Source organism: Melanotaenia boesemani, chromosome 12, assembly GCF_017639745.1.
Source record: "Melanotaenia boesemani isolate fMelBoe1 chromosome 12, fMelBoe1.pri, whole genome shotgun sequence".
Lineage (NCBI taxonomy): Eukaryota > Metazoa > Chordata > Actinopteri > Atheriniformes > Melanotaeniidae > Melanotaenia > Melanotaenia boesemani.
In genome coordinates, this window is record NC_055693.1 from 1,387,700 (window position 1) to 1,404,489 (window position 16,790).

General features: G+C 48.2%; 2 protein-coding genes and 1 pseudogene across 2 annotated transcripts in view; 1 reads left to right on the top strand and 2 right to left on the bottom strand.

The window, feature by feature from the left end:
* Nucleotides 1-7,938, bottom strand: part of LOC121650520 (protein mono-ADP-ribosyltransferase PARP4-like) — a 73,179-nt gene extending 65,241 nt beyond the window's left edge. The window contains 1 exon segment of the mRNA XM_042002075.1: nt 7,909-7,938. The gene's annotated coding sequence lies outside the window, so the exon portion shown is untranslated.
* Nucleotides 643-1,962, top strand: LOC121650719 (putative nuclease HARBI1). Its single transcript, XM_042002407.1, has 4 exons — nt 643-1,075; nt 1,155-1,270; nt 1,354-1,465; nt 1,547-1,962. The coding sequence occupies exons 1-4, from the start codon at nt 643-645 to the stop codon at nt 1,930-1,932; spliced, it is 1,047 nt and encodes a 348-aa protein (XP_041858341.1). The 3' UTR covers nt 1,933-1,962.
* On the bottom strand, nt 5,679-6,968 carry LOC121650521 (annotated as a pseudogene).
* Nucleotides 7,939-16,790: the final 8,852 nt, after the last annotated feature.

Below are 16,790 nucleotides of genomic sequence, written 5' to 3' on the forward strand. Positions count from 1 at the left end.
AGGAATTAATGTGTTTTACAGCATGTCCATGGTCTTCCTAAGTATGGCGCGTCATTTTAATCATCCAGTATTAAAATATTACATATACAGTCACTGTACATTTAATCGAAATCTGTTCGTAATCGCAACAGCCTTTTTATGTGGATTCGAGTTGTAGTATTATTATTCTATTCTATTCTATTCTATTCTACAGTCATTTAGCAGACGCTTTTATCCAAAGCGACTTACATTTGAGAGTAAGAACAACACAAGCATGAATTCAAACAAGATGGGACGTCATAATTAAGTGTTAGTCAGACCGCTTTTGAGTCCAGTTAGACCCAGGTGCTGTCGTGTAGTGCTAGTGCAGTGCATATAATTTTTTTTTAGTCATTTTATTTAAATACAGGATCACGATTTCATCACACAATATCAACTTGGTCATAAGTGCATGATTTCATCAGGCCAAGTGTTATATTGCTATGCTCATGAAGACTGCTCGTCAAATTGCTGTCAGAGGTTTTATAAATATGTGTTTTATTGCATTAATTGAGATTACAAAACACAGCGGATGAGGTTACAAAGGTGTATTCAAAGAAATCCGTGACGAGGGCAATGTAGAATATTCAGGTCCAACTCCCCTTCACCTGTTCCCTCTTCATAATGGCTTGCCCTTTTTTGGAGGATGTGCTGGACGAGGAAGCCCGCATCCTCAGAAGAGCATTCAGACGTGAACGAGTCTTCAGGGACAGCTCACATCCCCTGGCCTTTGGAGATGACTATGTCATTGAGAGATACAGATTTTCGGGTGATGGACTAAGATATTTATGTAGGCTGCTGAGTCCAAAAATACAGCACCAGACAGCGCGAAGCCATGCCCTCACTGTACCACAGATGATCTGTGTCACATTGAGATGGCTTGCGAGTGGGAGCTTCCTTTATTCTGTTGGGGATGCAGAGAACCTCAATAAAGGAACCATTTGCCGGACAGTCAGATGTGTTTGTCTGGCGCTGAAATCATTCAGCAATATATTCATCACCTTCCCTGGCCACAGAAGACCCCTCTACATCAAGGAGGAGTTTTACAAGATTGCAGGTAACCTCAATTTTAATGTGCACCCATTAGTTTCTAAGTATATCTGTCACAGTTGGATACTCACTATTTTTTGTTACAGCTTTCCCTAACATCATTGGGGCAGTGGAGTGCACACACATAAGAATCAGACACCCCTCAGGTGAACATGAGGGAGATTACATTAACAGGAAATCCTTCCACAGCATCAATGTTCAGGTAAGAGTGATTTGTGGTTATGACCTACATGAATCTGTTCTGTGCATTTAATGACCTTAATAGGCTACAACTAAATATTTCAGATGATCTGTGATGCTGACTGCCTTGTGAGCAATTTAGAGGCAAAGTGGCCTGGCTCAGTGCATGACTCTAGAGTCTTTCGGGCTAGTCCAATTTATGAGAGACTTTCACAAGGTAGCCCACACATTTGTACTGTAAGCACCTTGGACATTGTGTGTGTAACTCTGTTTTCTAAATTATATTTTGTATTATCAGGTGAATTCTCTGGTGTGCTGCTGGGCGATAAAGGATACGCCTGTCAGTCATTCCTCTTGACTCCCCTTGCAGATCCCCAAACCCCACCACAGCAGGCCTACAACCATGCACACACCAAGACAAGGGCTCGAATCGAGATGACCTTCGGCCTTCTGAAATCTCGATTTCAGTGCCTGCACCACCTGAGGATTTCCCCGGACAGAGCCTGTGATGTTATTGCTGCATGCGTAGTACTGCATAACATTGCAGGCCTAAGAAAGGAGAGACCCCCCGAGTGGCTGTTGATGTTGACTGGGAAAATGCTCCCATCTTCCCGGACAACATTAATGGCAGACTTGTCAGGGAGCAATATATTGCAAGTTTCTTCACTTAATTTTTGGATTTAGCCCCTTTATTTAATAAAAGAGCTTTTCCTGTGTGAGCATTTTGTTTAGCACTGGTGGTTCTTTGAAATTCTTTTACATTCATGAAAAGAGGACGGACACCAATGTTCTAGTTCTTTTTTTTTTATTAAGCAGTCATTTGTCTTGGTTGCTTGGATCCTACGACAGCAAAAGTAACAAGGATTAAAACACTGTATTGCAGATATGGTTACTGTGTGCATTGAAACACTCACTTCTCTTTCTAGTTTCTGGATTTCCAGGTCCAGTTTTCTGAGTGTCCGGCGTTTAATCTCTAGATCCAGCTCTATTTCTTGGAGCTTGCTCTTTTTGAGTCTGATTTTAACATCTGCCAGCTCTCTCTCTCTCTCCAGGTGCCCTGAATGAAGCGTTCTGACAGTTTGTGAAGTCTGTAAAGGAAATGTCAGTTAGCACAGCAGGATTTGTTCATAACGTAGATTTACTTTAGCCAATACTCACAATGTTACCAGGCCGCTTAGGAGACTGTGCAGCATCCGGGTCCTGTTACACATTTTCTATTAGTACCACATCACTGACTTCATATCCTTCATGGCATAAATAAGCAGGCCAATCCCATAAAACTGACATGCCTCAAGCCTTCTGGACTCCACTGACACAGTCTCCTCATCTGCAGACGTGCATTCTGCAGCTGCAGATGTGCCTTCCCCCTGCCGTATACATGCAGCGAGAGGACTCGGATTAAGATTTCACAGAACATACCAAGCCTGTGATTTGGAGACACTGTACTAACCGGATCATCTTCTGGTGGCTCCAAAAGTGTAATTGTGTTCCCAGACACTGCAAGGTTATCCAAAGTCAGACACTATATTATATTTGATTGTGTTCCATGTGCAGTAGAATTGCAGTACTTTGTGTACCTTGTATGAAGAGGACAGTTTCTGTGGCTGGGACAGAGTCAGTTATTGTCCCTCCCTGGATCCCCTCCATCACTGGCCTCCCTTTATTTAAATGGAGGCCAGTTCCTCTGCTGGAGTCACATCCTGGCTTGGTGGGCCGCCCCCTGTGCCAGTTCTATAGGCCTTTTTTTAACTGCTACAATCATACAGACATTGAACATGTCAGCAGACACCTCATCTATTCACCTCATTTGTTCTCGGTTATCTACTTTGGAGTCACTTACCAGCCTGCAAAATGTTCTTATATTTAATTTTTACTTGCTGCAGGTCCTTTTATGGCCAGACAGGTTTGTCCTTTATGAAGGACAGAAAGATAAAATAGATAAAAACGTTACATGAGGAAAATAGATTAAATGACACATTGTGGATAATTGTTTGCACCTAATCATACTCTACATTTCCTGAGTAACATGTACCTGCTTGTCACTCTTAAAGTATACAACAGTTAGTGGATTTGAAAAGTAATCCTTTAATTGTAGCCTAATTATGACAGTTCCAGTGGAGCACTGTTTATTAATTGTACAGTTTTTGACTACTTACGCATTGGGCCGGTCGGCTATTGTCTGCCAGGCTCTCTCGCGTTCTTTACTTATGGCATTGGTTTTGCCTTTTTTCCTTATAATATCCTTAACTTCGTCAGAGAACTCCGTCAGGAGCTGTTGTTCAGCGGCCGTGACGTAGGACGCGCGACTTTTATCCATTTCCCCATCGGTGATTCTGTGAGCGATCGCGAGGTCTGCTTCAGTATGCCGTGCACACACACTTATCCCAACTATCTTCACCTGGCTTAACCTAGCCGCACCTTCTCATCCTGGCTCAGCAAACGTGCAACCAATTAAGCCAGGATAGGCCGCGCAAGCTAGGTCAAGCTGGGCTTGCTTAATTATCCTGGATTTCTTTATTCTGGTTTCGTGCAATACCCCTCTGGAGTCACATCAACACATGTTATCATTCATCCCGAGGGGTATTGCACGAAACCAGAATAAAGAAATCCAGGATAATTAAGCAAGCCCAGCTTGACCTAGCTTGCGCGGCCTATCCTGGCTTAATTGGTTGCACGTTTGCTGAGCCAGGATGAGAAGGTGCGGCTAGGTTAAGCCAGGTGAAGATAGTTGGGATAAGTGTGTGTGCACGGCATACTGAAGCAGACCTCGCGATCGCTCACAGAATCACCGATGGGGAAATGGATAAAAGTCGCGCGTCCTACGTCACGGCCGCTGAACAACAGCTCCTGACGGAGTTCTCTGACGAAGTTAAGGATATTATAAGGAAAAAAGGCAAAACCAATGCCATAAGTAAAGAACGCGAGAGAGCCTGGCAGACAATAGCCGACCGGCCCAATGCGTAAGTAGTCAAAAACTGTACAATTAATAAACAGTGCTCCACTGGAACTGTCATAATTAGGCTACAATTAAAGGATTACTTTTCAAATCCACTAACTGTTGTATACTTTAAGAGTGACAAGCAGGTGCATGTTACTCAGGAAATGTAGAGCATGATTAGGTGCAAACAATTATCCACAATGTGTCATTTAATCTATTTTCCTCATGTAACGTTTTTATCTATTTTATCTTTCTGTCCTTCATAAAGGACAAACCTGTCTGGCCATAAAAGGACCTGCAGCAAGTAAAAATTAAATATAAGAACATTTTGCAGGCTGGTAAGTGACTCCAAAGTAGATAACCGTGAACAAATGAGGTGAATAGATGAGGTGTCTGCTGACATGTTCAATGTCTGTATGATTGTAGCAGTTAAAAAAAGGCCTATAAACTGGCACAGGGGGCGGCCCACCAAGCCAGGATGTGACTCCAGCAGAGGAACTGGCCTCCATTTAAATAAAGGGAGGCCAGTGATGGAGGGGATCCAGGGAGGGACAATAACTGACTCTGTCCCAGCCACAGAAACTGTCCTCTTCATACAAGGTACACAAAGTACTGCAATTCTACTGCACATGGAACACAATCAAATATAATATAGTGTCTGACTTTGGATAACCTTGCAGTGTCTGGGAACACAGTTACACTTTTGGAGCCACCAGAAGATGATCCGGTTAGTACAGTGTCTCCAAATCACAGGCTTGGTATGTTCTGTGAAATCTTAATCCGAGTCCTCTCGCTGCATGTATACGGCAGGGGGAAGGCACATCTGCAGCTGCAGAATGCACGTCTGCAGATGAGGAGACTGTGTCAGTGGAGTCCAGAAGGCTTGAGGCATGTCAGTTTTATGGGATTGGCCTGCTTATTTATGCCATGAAGGATATGAAGTCAGTGATGTGGTACTAATAGAAAATGTGTAACAGGACCCGGATGCTGCACAGTCTCCTAAGCGGCCTGGTAACATTGTGAGTATTGGCTAAAGTAAATCTACGTTATGAACAAATCCTGCTGTGCTAACTGACATTTCCTTTACAGACTTCACAAACTGTCAGAACGCTTCATTCAGGGCACCTGGAGAGAGAGAGAGAGCTGGCAGATGTTAAAATCAGACTCAAAAAGAGCAAGCTCCAAGAAATAGAGCTGGATCTAGAGATTAAACGCCGGACACTCAGAAAACTGGACCTGGAAATCCAGAAACTAGAAAGAGAAGTGAGTGTTTCAATGCACACAGTAACCATATCTGCAATACAGTGTTTTAATCCTTGTTACTTTTGCTGTCGTAGGATCCAAGCAACCAAGACAAATGACTGCTTAATAAAAAAAAAGAACTAGAACATTGGTGTCCGTCCTCTTTTCATGAATGTAAAAGAATTTCAAAGAACCACCAGTGCTAAACAAAATGCTCACACAGGAAAAGCTCTTTTATTAAATAAAGGGGCTAAATCCAAAAATTAAGTGAAGAAACTTGCAATATATTGCTCCCTGACAAGTCTGCCATTAATGTTGTCCGGGAAGATGGGAGCATTTTCCCAGTCAACATCAACAGCCACTCGGGGGGTCTCTCCTTTCTTAGGCCTGCAATGTTATGCAGTACTACGCATGCAGCAATAACATCACAGGCTCTGTCCGGGGAAATCCTCAGGTGGTGCAGGCACTGAAATCGAGATTTCAGAAGGCCGAAGGTCATCTCGATTCGAGCCCTTGTCTTGGTGTGTGCATGGTTGTAGGCCTGCTGTGGTGGGGTTTGGGGATCTGCAAGGGGAGTCAAGAGGAATGACTGACAGGCGTATCCTTTATCGCCCAGCAGCACACCAGAGAATTCACCTGATAATACAAAATATAATTTAGAAAACAGAGTTACACACACAATGTCCAAGGTGCTTACAGTACAAATGTGTGGGCTACCTTGTGAAAGTCTCTCATAAATTGGACTAGCCCGAAAGACTCTAGAGTCATGCACTGAGCCAGGCCACTTTGCCTCTAAATTGCTCACAAGGCAGTCAGCATCACAGATCATCTGAAATATTTAGTTGTAGCCTATTAAGGTCATTAAATGCACAGAACAGATTCATGTAGGTCATAACCACAAATCACTCTTACCTGAACATTGATGCTGTGGAAGGATTTCCTGTTAATGTAATCTCCCTCATGTTCACCTGAGGGGCGTCTGATTCTTATGTGTGTGCACTCCACTGCCCCAATGATGTTAGGGAAAGCTGTAACAAAAAATAGTGAGTATCCAACTGTGACAGATATACTTAGAAACTAATGGGTGCACATTAAAATTGAGGTTACCTGCAATCTTGTAAAACTCCTCCTTGATGTAGAGGGGTCTTCTGTGGCCAGGGAAGGTGATGAATATATTGCTGAATGATTTCAGCGCCAGACAAACGCATCTGATTGTCCGGCAAATGGTTCCTTTATTGAGGTTCTCTGCATCCCCAACAGAATAAAGGAAGCTCCCACTCGCAAGCCATCTCAATGTGACACAGATCATCTGTGGTACAGTGAGGGCATGGCTTCACGCTGTCTGGTGCTGTATTTTTGGACTCAGCAGCCTACATAAATATCTTAGTCCATCACCCGAAAATCTGTATCTCTCAATGACATAGTCATCTCCAAAGGCCAGGGGATGTGAGCTGTCCCTGAAGACTCGTTCACGTCTGAATGCTCTTCTGAGGATGCGGGCTTCCTCGTCCAGCACATCCTCCAAAAAAGGGCAAGCCATTATGAAGAGGGAACAGGTGAAGGGGAGTTGGACCTGAATATTCTACATTGCCCTCGTCACGGATTTCTTTGAATACACCTTTGTAACCTCATCCGCTGTGTTTTGTAATCTCAATTAATGCAATAAAACACATATTTATAAAACCTCTGACAGCAATTTGACGAGCAGTCTTCATGAGCATAGCAATATAACACTTGGCCTGATGAAATCATGCACTTATGACCAAGTTGATATTGTGTGATGAAATCGTGATCCTGTATTTAAATAAAATGACTAAAAAAAAATTATATGCACTGCACTAGCACTACACGACAGCACCTGGGTCTAACTGGACTCAAAAGCGGTCTGACTAACACTTAATTATGACGTCCCATCTTGTTTGAATTCATGCTTGTGTTGTTCTTACTCTCAAATGTAAGTCGCTTTGGATAAAAGCGTCTGCTAAATGACTGTAGAATAGAATAGAATAGAATAATAACACTACAACTCGAATCCACATAAAAAGGCTGTTGCGATTACGAACAGATTTCGATTAAATGTACAGTGACTGTATATGTAATATTTTAATACTGGATGATTAAAATGACGCGCCATACTTAGGAAGACCATGGACATGCTGTAAAACACATTAATTCCTCACAGAATTGACGTTGGACATGCAGGTGACTCGCTAGGATTAATCTTAGCCTGAGCAGTTAGCCTGGTCTGGAGCAGGCTAGCTGCAGCGGATAAATCACCACAGTAACTTGGCCGGGTTTAGTTTGAGCTGCTTTCATGCAACCGACTTAGGGCTAAATTCAGCCAGGATAACCAACATATCCCGGCTTAATCGCTTATCTTGGTTTCGTGCAATACCCCTCCGGTCTGATGTCTGAGCATGTTCAACTCCAGCTGGAGCTGATTAATGTTTTATTTTAATTGTGACAGGATGTGGTCTCACCTTCACTTCCGGTAACTTGATCAGCTGTTGTCCTGTGGCCTTCCAGTTAATCAGCTGATCAGGTCCAGTCAGCTGCACAGAGCTCCGGAGCAATGCTGCCCTCATCTGGCCGAGAAGAGGAACTGCAACCAAAGCAGGATCAACAGAAGCCGTTTCTATCTATCTATCTATCTACAGCTCCAGCCATGTAGTTCCATGTGAAACCATTTGACTTTGTATAGTTTTGTTTTAGGTGTTAAAATAGCACGAAAGACAACCATAGAAAACCACCAAAGACATGTTAACGTATATCTAACAGATTTTCAGCCTCTCGGGCAAGAAGTCATTCACTACAGAGTCTGGTGCAGGAAAGAGGAAAACCCGGGAGAAAACTGGACCAGCATCTTATTTAAGTTCCCCTGTGTTTCCTGTTTTTTAGGTTCGTTTGGTTTAGTTAAGTTTATGTTACATGTGAAACAATTACTTTAAAGATATTCTTATTCTTATTCTTGCTTCAGTTTTGTCCATTTGGCCTCTTTGAAGGGCCCAAGATGTTTTGTGAGTATTTTTGTGGGTGAATAAAACCTGTTCCTTTTGAAGCCACCTGTGTTCTTCTCCTTCATCGGCTGATCCCTGACATGCAAAGAAATCATTCCTGAGTCTGTTTTTGTTGTCGGTGCTCTGTAACGGCAGACATTCACACAGGTGTTGTCTGCTGAAGCATCAGTAACCAAATGTTCTTCAGTTGGTTTAAAGACATGTTGTTAAAGAGACTGTGGAGTGTTCCAGGTACCGTGTGATGCTGTCATATCAATATGGAGAAAACCTCTGAGGAAGGTTTCCAACACCCGCTTCATCTATCACACCAGGATTAAAAAGGTCCGACCCGGTACTAGAAGGTGGACCTGATGAAGAGGACGACCCGGTACTAGAAGGCGGACCTGATGAAGAGGACGACCCGGTACTAGAAGGTGGACCTGATGAAGAGGACGACCCGGGGCTAGAAGGTGGACCTGATGAAGAGGACGACCCGGTACTAGAAGGTGGACCTGATGAAGAGGACGACCCGGGGCTAGAAGGCGGACCTGATGAAGAGGACGACCCGGTACTAGAAGGTGGACCTGATGAAGAGGACGACCCGGGGCTAGAAGGTGGACCTGATGAAGAGGACGACCCGGTACTAGAAGGTGGTCCTTATGAAGAGGACGACCCGGTACTAGAAAGTGGTCCTGATGAAGAGGACGACCCGGTACTAGAAGGTGGACCTGATGAAGAGGACGACCCGGTGCTAGAAGGCGGTCCTGATGAAGAGGACGACCCGGTACTAGAAAGTGGTCCTGATGAAGAGGACGACCCGGTACTAGAAGGTGGACCTGATGAAGAGGACGACCCGGGGCTAGAAGGCGGTCCTGATGAAGAGGACGACCCGGTACTAGAAGGTGGACCTTATGAAGAGGACGACCCGGTACTAGAAAGTGGTCCTGATGAAGAGGACGACCCGGTACTAGAAGGTGTACCTGATGAAGAGGACGACCCGGTGCTAGAAGGTGGACCTGATGAAGAGGACGACCCGGTACTAGAAGGTGGACCCGATGAAGAGGACGACCCGGTACTAGAAGGCGGTCCTGATGAAGAGGACGACCCGGTGCTAGAAGGCGGTCCTGATGAAGAGGACGACCCGGTACTAGAAGGCGGTCCTGATGAAGAGGACGACCCGGTACTAGAAAGTGGTCCTGATGAAGAGGACGACCCGGTGCTAGAAGGTGGACCTGATGAAGAGGACGACCCGGGGCTAGAAGGCGGTCCTGATGAAGAGGACGACCCGGTACTAGAAGGTGGACCTTATGAAGAGGACGACCCGGTACTAGAAAGTGGTCCTGATGAAGAGGACGACCCGGTACTAGAAGGTGGACCTGATGAAGAGGACGACCCGGTACTAGAAGGTGGACCTGATGAAGAGGACGACCCGGTACTAGAAGGTGGACCTGATGAAGAGGACGACCCGGTACTAGAAGGTGGACCTGATGAAGAGGACGACCCGGAACTAGAAGGTGGACCTGATGAAGAGGACGACCCGGTACTAGAAGGTGGTCCTGATGAAGAGGACGACCTGGTGATGAAGAGGACGGTCGTGATGAAGAGGACGGTCTTTGATGAAGAGGACGGTCGTGATGAAGAGGACGACCTGGTGATGAAGAGGACGGTCGGTGATGAAGAGGATGGTCTTTGATGAAGAGGACGGTCGGTGATGAAGAGGACGGTCATTGATGAAGAGGACGGTCTTTGATGAAGAGGACTGTCGGTGATGAAGAGGACGGTCATTGATGAAGAGGACGGTCGGTGGTGAAGAGGACGCTCTTTGATGAAGAGGACGGTCGGTGATGAAGAGGACGGTCGGTGATGAAGAGGACGGTCGGTGGTGAAGAGGACGGTCGGAGGACGGTTGGTGATGAAGAGGACGGTCGGTGATGAAGAGGACGGTCTTTTATGAAGAGGACGGTCGGTGGTGAAGAGGACGGTTGGTGATGAAGAGGACGGTCGGTGGTGAAGAGGACGGTTGGTGATGAAGAGGACGGTCGGTGATGAAGAGGACGGTCGGTGGTGAAGAGGACGCTCTTTGATGAAGAGGACGGTCGGTGATGAAGAGGACGGTCGGTGGTGAAGACGGTCGGTGGTGAAGAGGACGGTCGGTGGTGAAGAGGACGGTCTTTGATGAGGAGGACGGTCGGTGATGAAGAGGACGGTCGGTGGTGAAGAGGACGGTTGGTGGTGAAGAGGACGGTCGGTGATGAAGAGGACGGTCGGTGGTGAAGAGGACGGTTGGTGATGAAGAGGACAGTCGGTGGTGAAGAGGACGCTCTTTGATGAAGAGGACGGTCGGTGGTGAAGAGGACGGTTGGTGATGAAGAGGACAGTCGGTGGTGAAGAGGACGCTCTTTGATGAAGAGGACGGTCGGTGGTGAAGAGGACGGTCGGTGATGAAGAGGACGGTCGGTGGTGAAGAGGACGGTGGGTGGTGAAGAGGACGGTCGGTGGTGAAGAGGACGGTTGGTGGTGAAGACGGTCGGTGGTGAAGAGGACGGTCGGTGATGAAGAGGACGGTCGGTGGTGAAGAGGACGGTCGGTGGTGAAGAGGACGGTTGGTGGTGAAGACGGTCGGTGGTGAAGAGGACGGTCGGTGATGAAGAGGACGGTCGGTGGTGAAGAGGACGGTCGGTGGTAAAGAGGACGGTGGGTGGTGAAGAGGACGGTCTTTGATGAAGAGGACGGTCGGTGATGAAGAGGACGGTCGGTGGTGAAGAGGACGGTCGGTGGTGAAGAGGACGGTCGGTGATGAAGAGGACGGTCGGTGGTGAAGAGGACGGTCGGTGGTGAAGAGGACGAGGACGGTCAGTGGTGAAGAGGACGGTCGGTGGTGAAGAGGACGAGGACGGTCGGTGGTGAAGAGGACGGTTGGTGGTGAAGAGGACGAGGACGGTCGGTGGTGAAGAGGACGGTCGGTGGTGAAGAGGACGAGGACGGTCGGTGGTGAAGATGACGGTCGGTGGTGAAGAGGACGGTCGGTGATGAAGAGGACGGTCGGTGATGAAGAGGACGGTCGCTGGTGAAGAGGACGGTCGGTGATGAAGAGGACGGTCGGTGATGAAGAGGACGCTCTTTGATGAAGAGGACGGTCGGTGGTGAAGAGGATGGTCGGTGGTGAAGAGGACGGTCGGTGGTGAAGAGGACGGTTGGTGGTGAAGAGGACGAGGACGGTCGGTGGTGAAGAGGACGGTCGGTGGTGAAGAGGACGAGGACGGTCGGTGGTGAAGAGGACGGTCGGTGGTGAAGATGACGGTCGGTGGTGAAGAGGACGGTCGGTGATGAAGAGGACGGTCGGTGATGAAGAGGACGGTCGGTGATGAAGAGGACGCTCTTTGATGAAGAGGACGGTCGGTGGTGAAGAGGACGGTCGGTGGTGAAGAGGACGGTCGGTGGTGAAGAGGACGGTCGGTGATGAAGAGGACGGTCGGTGATGAAGAGGACGGTCGGTGGTGAAGAGGACGGTCGGAGGACGGTTGGTGATGAAGAGGACGGTCGGTGATGAAGAGGACGGTCTTTTATGAAGAGGACGGTCGGTGGTGAAGAGGACGGTTGGTGATGAAGAGGACGGTCGGTGGTGAAGAGGACGAGGACGGTCGGTGGTGAAGAGGACGGTCGGTGGTGAAGAGGACGCTCTTTGATGAAGAGGACGATCGGTGATGAAGAGGACGGTCGCTGGTGAAGAGGACGGTCGGTGGTGAAGAGGACGGTCGGTGGTGAAGAGGACGCTCTTTGATGAAGAGGACGGTCGGTGGTGAAGAGGATGGTCGGTGGTGAAGAGGACGGTCGGTGGTGAAGAGGATGGTCGGTGATGAAGAGGACGGTCGGTGATGAAGAGGACGGTCGGTGGTGAAGAGGACGGTCGGTGGTGAAGAGGACGAGGACGGTCGGTGGTGAAGAGGACGGTTGGTGATGAAGAGGACGGTCGGTGGTGAAGAGGACGAGGACGGTCGGTGGTGAAGAGGACGGTCGGTGGTGAAGAGGACGGTCGGTGGTGAAGAGGACGGTGGGTGGTGAAGAGGACGCTCTTTGATGAAGAGGACGGTCGGTGGTGAAGAGGACGGTCGGTGGTGAAGAGGACGAGGACGGTCGGTGGTGAAGAGGACGGTTGGTGATGAAGAGGACGGTCGGTGGTGAAGAGGACGGTCGGTGGTGAAGAGGACGAGGACGGTCGGTGGTGAAGAGGACGGTTGGTGATGAAGAGGACGGTCGGTGATGAAGAGGACGGTCGGTGGTGAAGAGGACGGTCGGTGGTGAAGAGGACGGTCGGTGGTGAAGAGGACGAGGACGGTCGGTGGTGAAGAGGACGGTCGGTGATGAAGATGACGGTCGGTGGTGAAGAGGACGAGGACGGTCGGTGGTGAAGAGGACGGTCGGTGATGAAGATGACGGTCGGTGATGAAGATGACGGTCGGTGGTGAAGAGGACGGTCGGTGATGAAGAGGACGGTCGGTGGTGAAGAGGACGGTCGGTGGTGAAGAGGACGGTCGGTGGTGAAGAGGACGGTCGGTGGTGAAGAGGACGGTCGGTGGTGAAGAGGACGGTCGGTGATGAAGAGGACGGTCGGTGGTGAAGAGGACGGTCGGTGGTGAAGAGGACGGTCGGTGGTGAAGAGGACGGTCGGTGATGAAGAGGACGGTCGGTGGTGAAGAGGACGGTCGGTGGTGAAGAGGACGGTCGGTGGTGTTCATCCTTTGATTTACTGGTTATTTTCTGGTATAAAGAGGAGGTGAATTCTTCTGTGAAGTTTCTACTCGTCATGCAGCATGAACTCCTGCAGGTTCTTATCGGTCCATGTCACCTGGAGGAGCACTACGTGTTCTCCATAGTACAAACCAGTTTTTAACCTTAAACTCATCCTTCAAGCAGCAGGACGAGTGGGAAAAGCAGCAGAACAGCAGCTCAGAATCTTGACACCCTTCCAGGAGGATGGACGAGCAGACTGAGGCTGCAGATGTTGGACATGCTGCTGACAGTGTGAGGAGGTTCTCACGCAGTGGGACGTCTGATGTGACCATCTGAGTCCCTTCATGAGTGCAGATTTACATCCTGTTATGCTCCCTCCTGCAGGATAACGTTCCAGAGCAGCTTCATGAGCATCACAGTGAGTTCAGAGGCCTCCCCACTCACAGATCTGACTCCGGTGGAGCTCCTCTGGGAGCTGGTAGGAGTGGAAATGATGTGATGAATCATGTGAACGTGGAGCTGAAGCTTCCAGCACCTCATCAGGAGCTGAGAGCAAAGAGAGGCCAACCCAGCACTGGTGTGATGTTCCTAACAAAGAGCTGTGAGTGTATTTTTCCTCACATCAAAACTAATCCGAGGTCTCCTGCACACCCCCACACAGCTCGCCGTGGGGGTTCTCACAGCTGCTGTTTCTGCCTGCCAGGACTTGCATCACCAGGCAGCAGAAATTCAGAAAGCTGCAGAGAGATGAGCCCATGTAGAAGTGAGAAAATACTGTAAAATTACAGGATTCTCTCTTATTTTATAGAAGATACATCTCCCCAGAGACAGCCTGCAGCTATTTTCCTTTATATAGAGCCTCGTTAAAGCTCAGAGTAATAACAGACACCACTGATCAGCTTCTTCTGCTCCTTCACACTTACAGTTAATTGGAGGATTTCTACACAGAGGGCTGATTGCAGAAGGTCTGTGATACCTTGACCCCTCAACAGAAACACCAGACAGATTTATTCAGAGAAGAAGTTTTTCTCATTACAGTTTTCTGTTCAGCAGGTCCCTCCTGGAGTCGCCACATCCGGATCAGGTCATGCAGCACCAGCTCACAGCCAGAGAGGAGCTCAGGACCATAAAGACACATTTACAGAAGGAAAAATCAGGTTTCACAGAGAGGGTCTGATAACTGGAGGTTCTGGTTCCTGGAGACCAACTGGAGCCTGTTCTACAGAGAGGGTCCGATAACCGGAGGTTCTGGTTGCTGGAGACAAACTGGAGCCGGTTTCACAGAGAGGGTCCGATAACCGGAGGTTCTGGTTCCTGGAGACCAACTGGAGCCGGTTCCACAGAAAGGGTCCAATAACCGGGGCCTCTCATTCTACTTTTAGAACCTCCAGGAACCACCAGTAAACCTGCAGCCTGAAGAAGACGCTCTGATGGGAAAATCTGGAACTCTGAGGCTTCTTTTCCACTAAAGACGAACCGGTGCTGGTCTGGTGTTGGTGCTAGGGCCATTGCTTAGCTGGTGCTTCCAGAGGACCTGTTTGGTTTTCCACCAGACGGCGCCAGTGGAAAAGTCAGTGCTGCGTCATTGAGTTATCTGAAACGTCTTACGGAAATGGCCGGCCTACAGAGGAAGAAAGGAGAATCTGGCAGATTGTAAACATGGAGGAGTTTGTTGTTCCCGTACAAATTCCGCTCTTCCTAACTTGTGTTGATTTTCACCGATGGACAGTCATCTGTTAATGGCTGTCGGCCAACGATTAATAGCCAAGCGCAGAGAACGGCAGTTTGTACAGAACTTCCATGTGTCGCGGGAATCTTTCCAGTTCATCTGTGATCAGAACAAACCCTTCAAGACCCCTCCCAGTCCACAAACGAGTAGCAACTGCCATCCGGAAACTGTCTACCGGTGGTCTCCCGGTGGTCTATTGGTACTCTATCGGTGGTCTACTGGTGCTCTATCGGTGGTCTGTCAATGGCCTACCAGTGGTCTATTGGTAGTCTACTGGTGGTCTACCGGTGGTCTTCCAGTGATCTATCGGTGGTCTTCTGGTGGTCTATCAGTGGTCAACCGGTGGTCTATCGGTGGTCAACCGGTGGTCTATTGGTGCTCTATCGGTGGTCTACTGGTGCTCTATCGGTGGTCTACTGGTGGTCTATTAGTGGTCTTCCGGTGATCTATCGGTGGTCTGTCAGTGGTCTATTGGTAGTCTACTGGTGGTCTACCGGTGGTCTTCCAGTGATCTATCGGTGGTCTTCCGGTGGTCTATCAGTGGTCTATCGGGGGTCTATTGGTGGTCTATCGGTGGTCTTCCAGTGATCTATCAGTGGTCTTCCGGTGGTCTACCGGTGGCGAATACAGGACGGTCTGCCATCTTTTTGGCGTAGGTGTGAGCAGTGGTCAGCTGTGTCCAGGAGTTTTGCAATGCTGCCATTAAGGTGCTTCTTCAGTGCATACTGTGACCCCTGATGCCTCAAAGTTATTGGAGAGGGCCACATATTTTAAAAAGTGCTGCGGAGCCCCACAATGTGTGGGTGCTGTAGATGGCAGCCATATTCCAAACACTGCACCAGGAAATTATGCCAGGGATGGCATTCAGTTGCTCTGCAAGCAGTGGTGGATGGGAAAGGACCCTTGTGGGATGTGTGAGTGTGTATGATGCTAGAATCCTGCATCAGTCTGGTTTGTGGGGACTTCTCAGCACTGGTCAGTTTTCTGGAACAAAATAATGTCACAATTTCTTTATTGGATACTTTTTCTAGAATAAATAAAGTTGTACAGTAAGCGGTCAGTACTAAGTTTTTAAATGATTTATGGTGAAGACTGGTCTCAGTGAAGTAACTGGGTGTAGCCTGCTCTGTGATGGTGTGAAGAACTTAGTACTTTTTAAATTCAGAGTCATTTTTATGTCCAACGACATCAGCCCGTATACAGGAAGCTACAAAGTCTGATCACTGCTGGTCACCAGAACACTTAACTGAAGGGCATAATGGCTTTAATGTGCTTTTTTAGTGGGTTGGTCGTGTTCTTAACATGTATTACAGGTCTGCTATATGAAGATGAGGAGGATGAGGAAGACGGGATTCCAGGGGAAGGTGAGCTACACACCATGCGCCTCCGAGTTTCCTCTCTTTCTTCTGTATCCAGGGACATCAACAAAAAAGCATCTTAGTTTGTGGTCACCCCAGAGAATCTAACAACAGAGGCAGAGTTACGCTGAAAGCAGGGCTGGTTTCATTAGAAACAGGAAACACGTCACGCTTGTTTGGCTATTGTTAGCAGCTGTTAGCATGTTAGCATGAACCACACTATCCACGATCTATAACATATCTCATGTCACAGGTACAGGTAACGGTTCAGCAAGACAGAGCGGTCGTCTCGTAACCCGAGGGTTGCCGGTTCGATCCTCGGCCAAGTTGAGTTCATGTCGAGGTGTCCTTGGGCAAGACACCGAACCCCTGCATGCTCCTGATGGGTCGTGGTTGAGCGTCTTGCATGGCAGCTTCTGCCATCAGTGTGTGTGTGTGTGTGTGAATGTGATGTATGATGTAAGGCGCTTTGGGTATCGTTCCAGGTAAAGCAAAGTGCTGTATAAATACGGACCATTTACCATTTCTCTTTTTACATATGGTAGTAA

Excerpts from the sequence above, each read along its gene's own strand:
- LOC121650719 (XM_042002407.1), top strand. The coding sequence starts at position 643 with ATGGCTTGCCCTTTTTTGGAGGATGTGCTGGACGAGGAAGCCCGCATC. Across the intron at positions 1,076-1,154 it reads GGAGTTTTACAAGATTGCAG|CTTTCCCTAACATCATTGGG; the intron begins GTAACCTCAATT and ends TTTTTGTTACAG. Across the intron at positions 1,271-1,353 it reads TCCACAGCATCAATGTTCAG|ATGATCTGTGATGCTGACTG; the intron begins GTAAGAGTGATT and ends TAAATATTTCAG.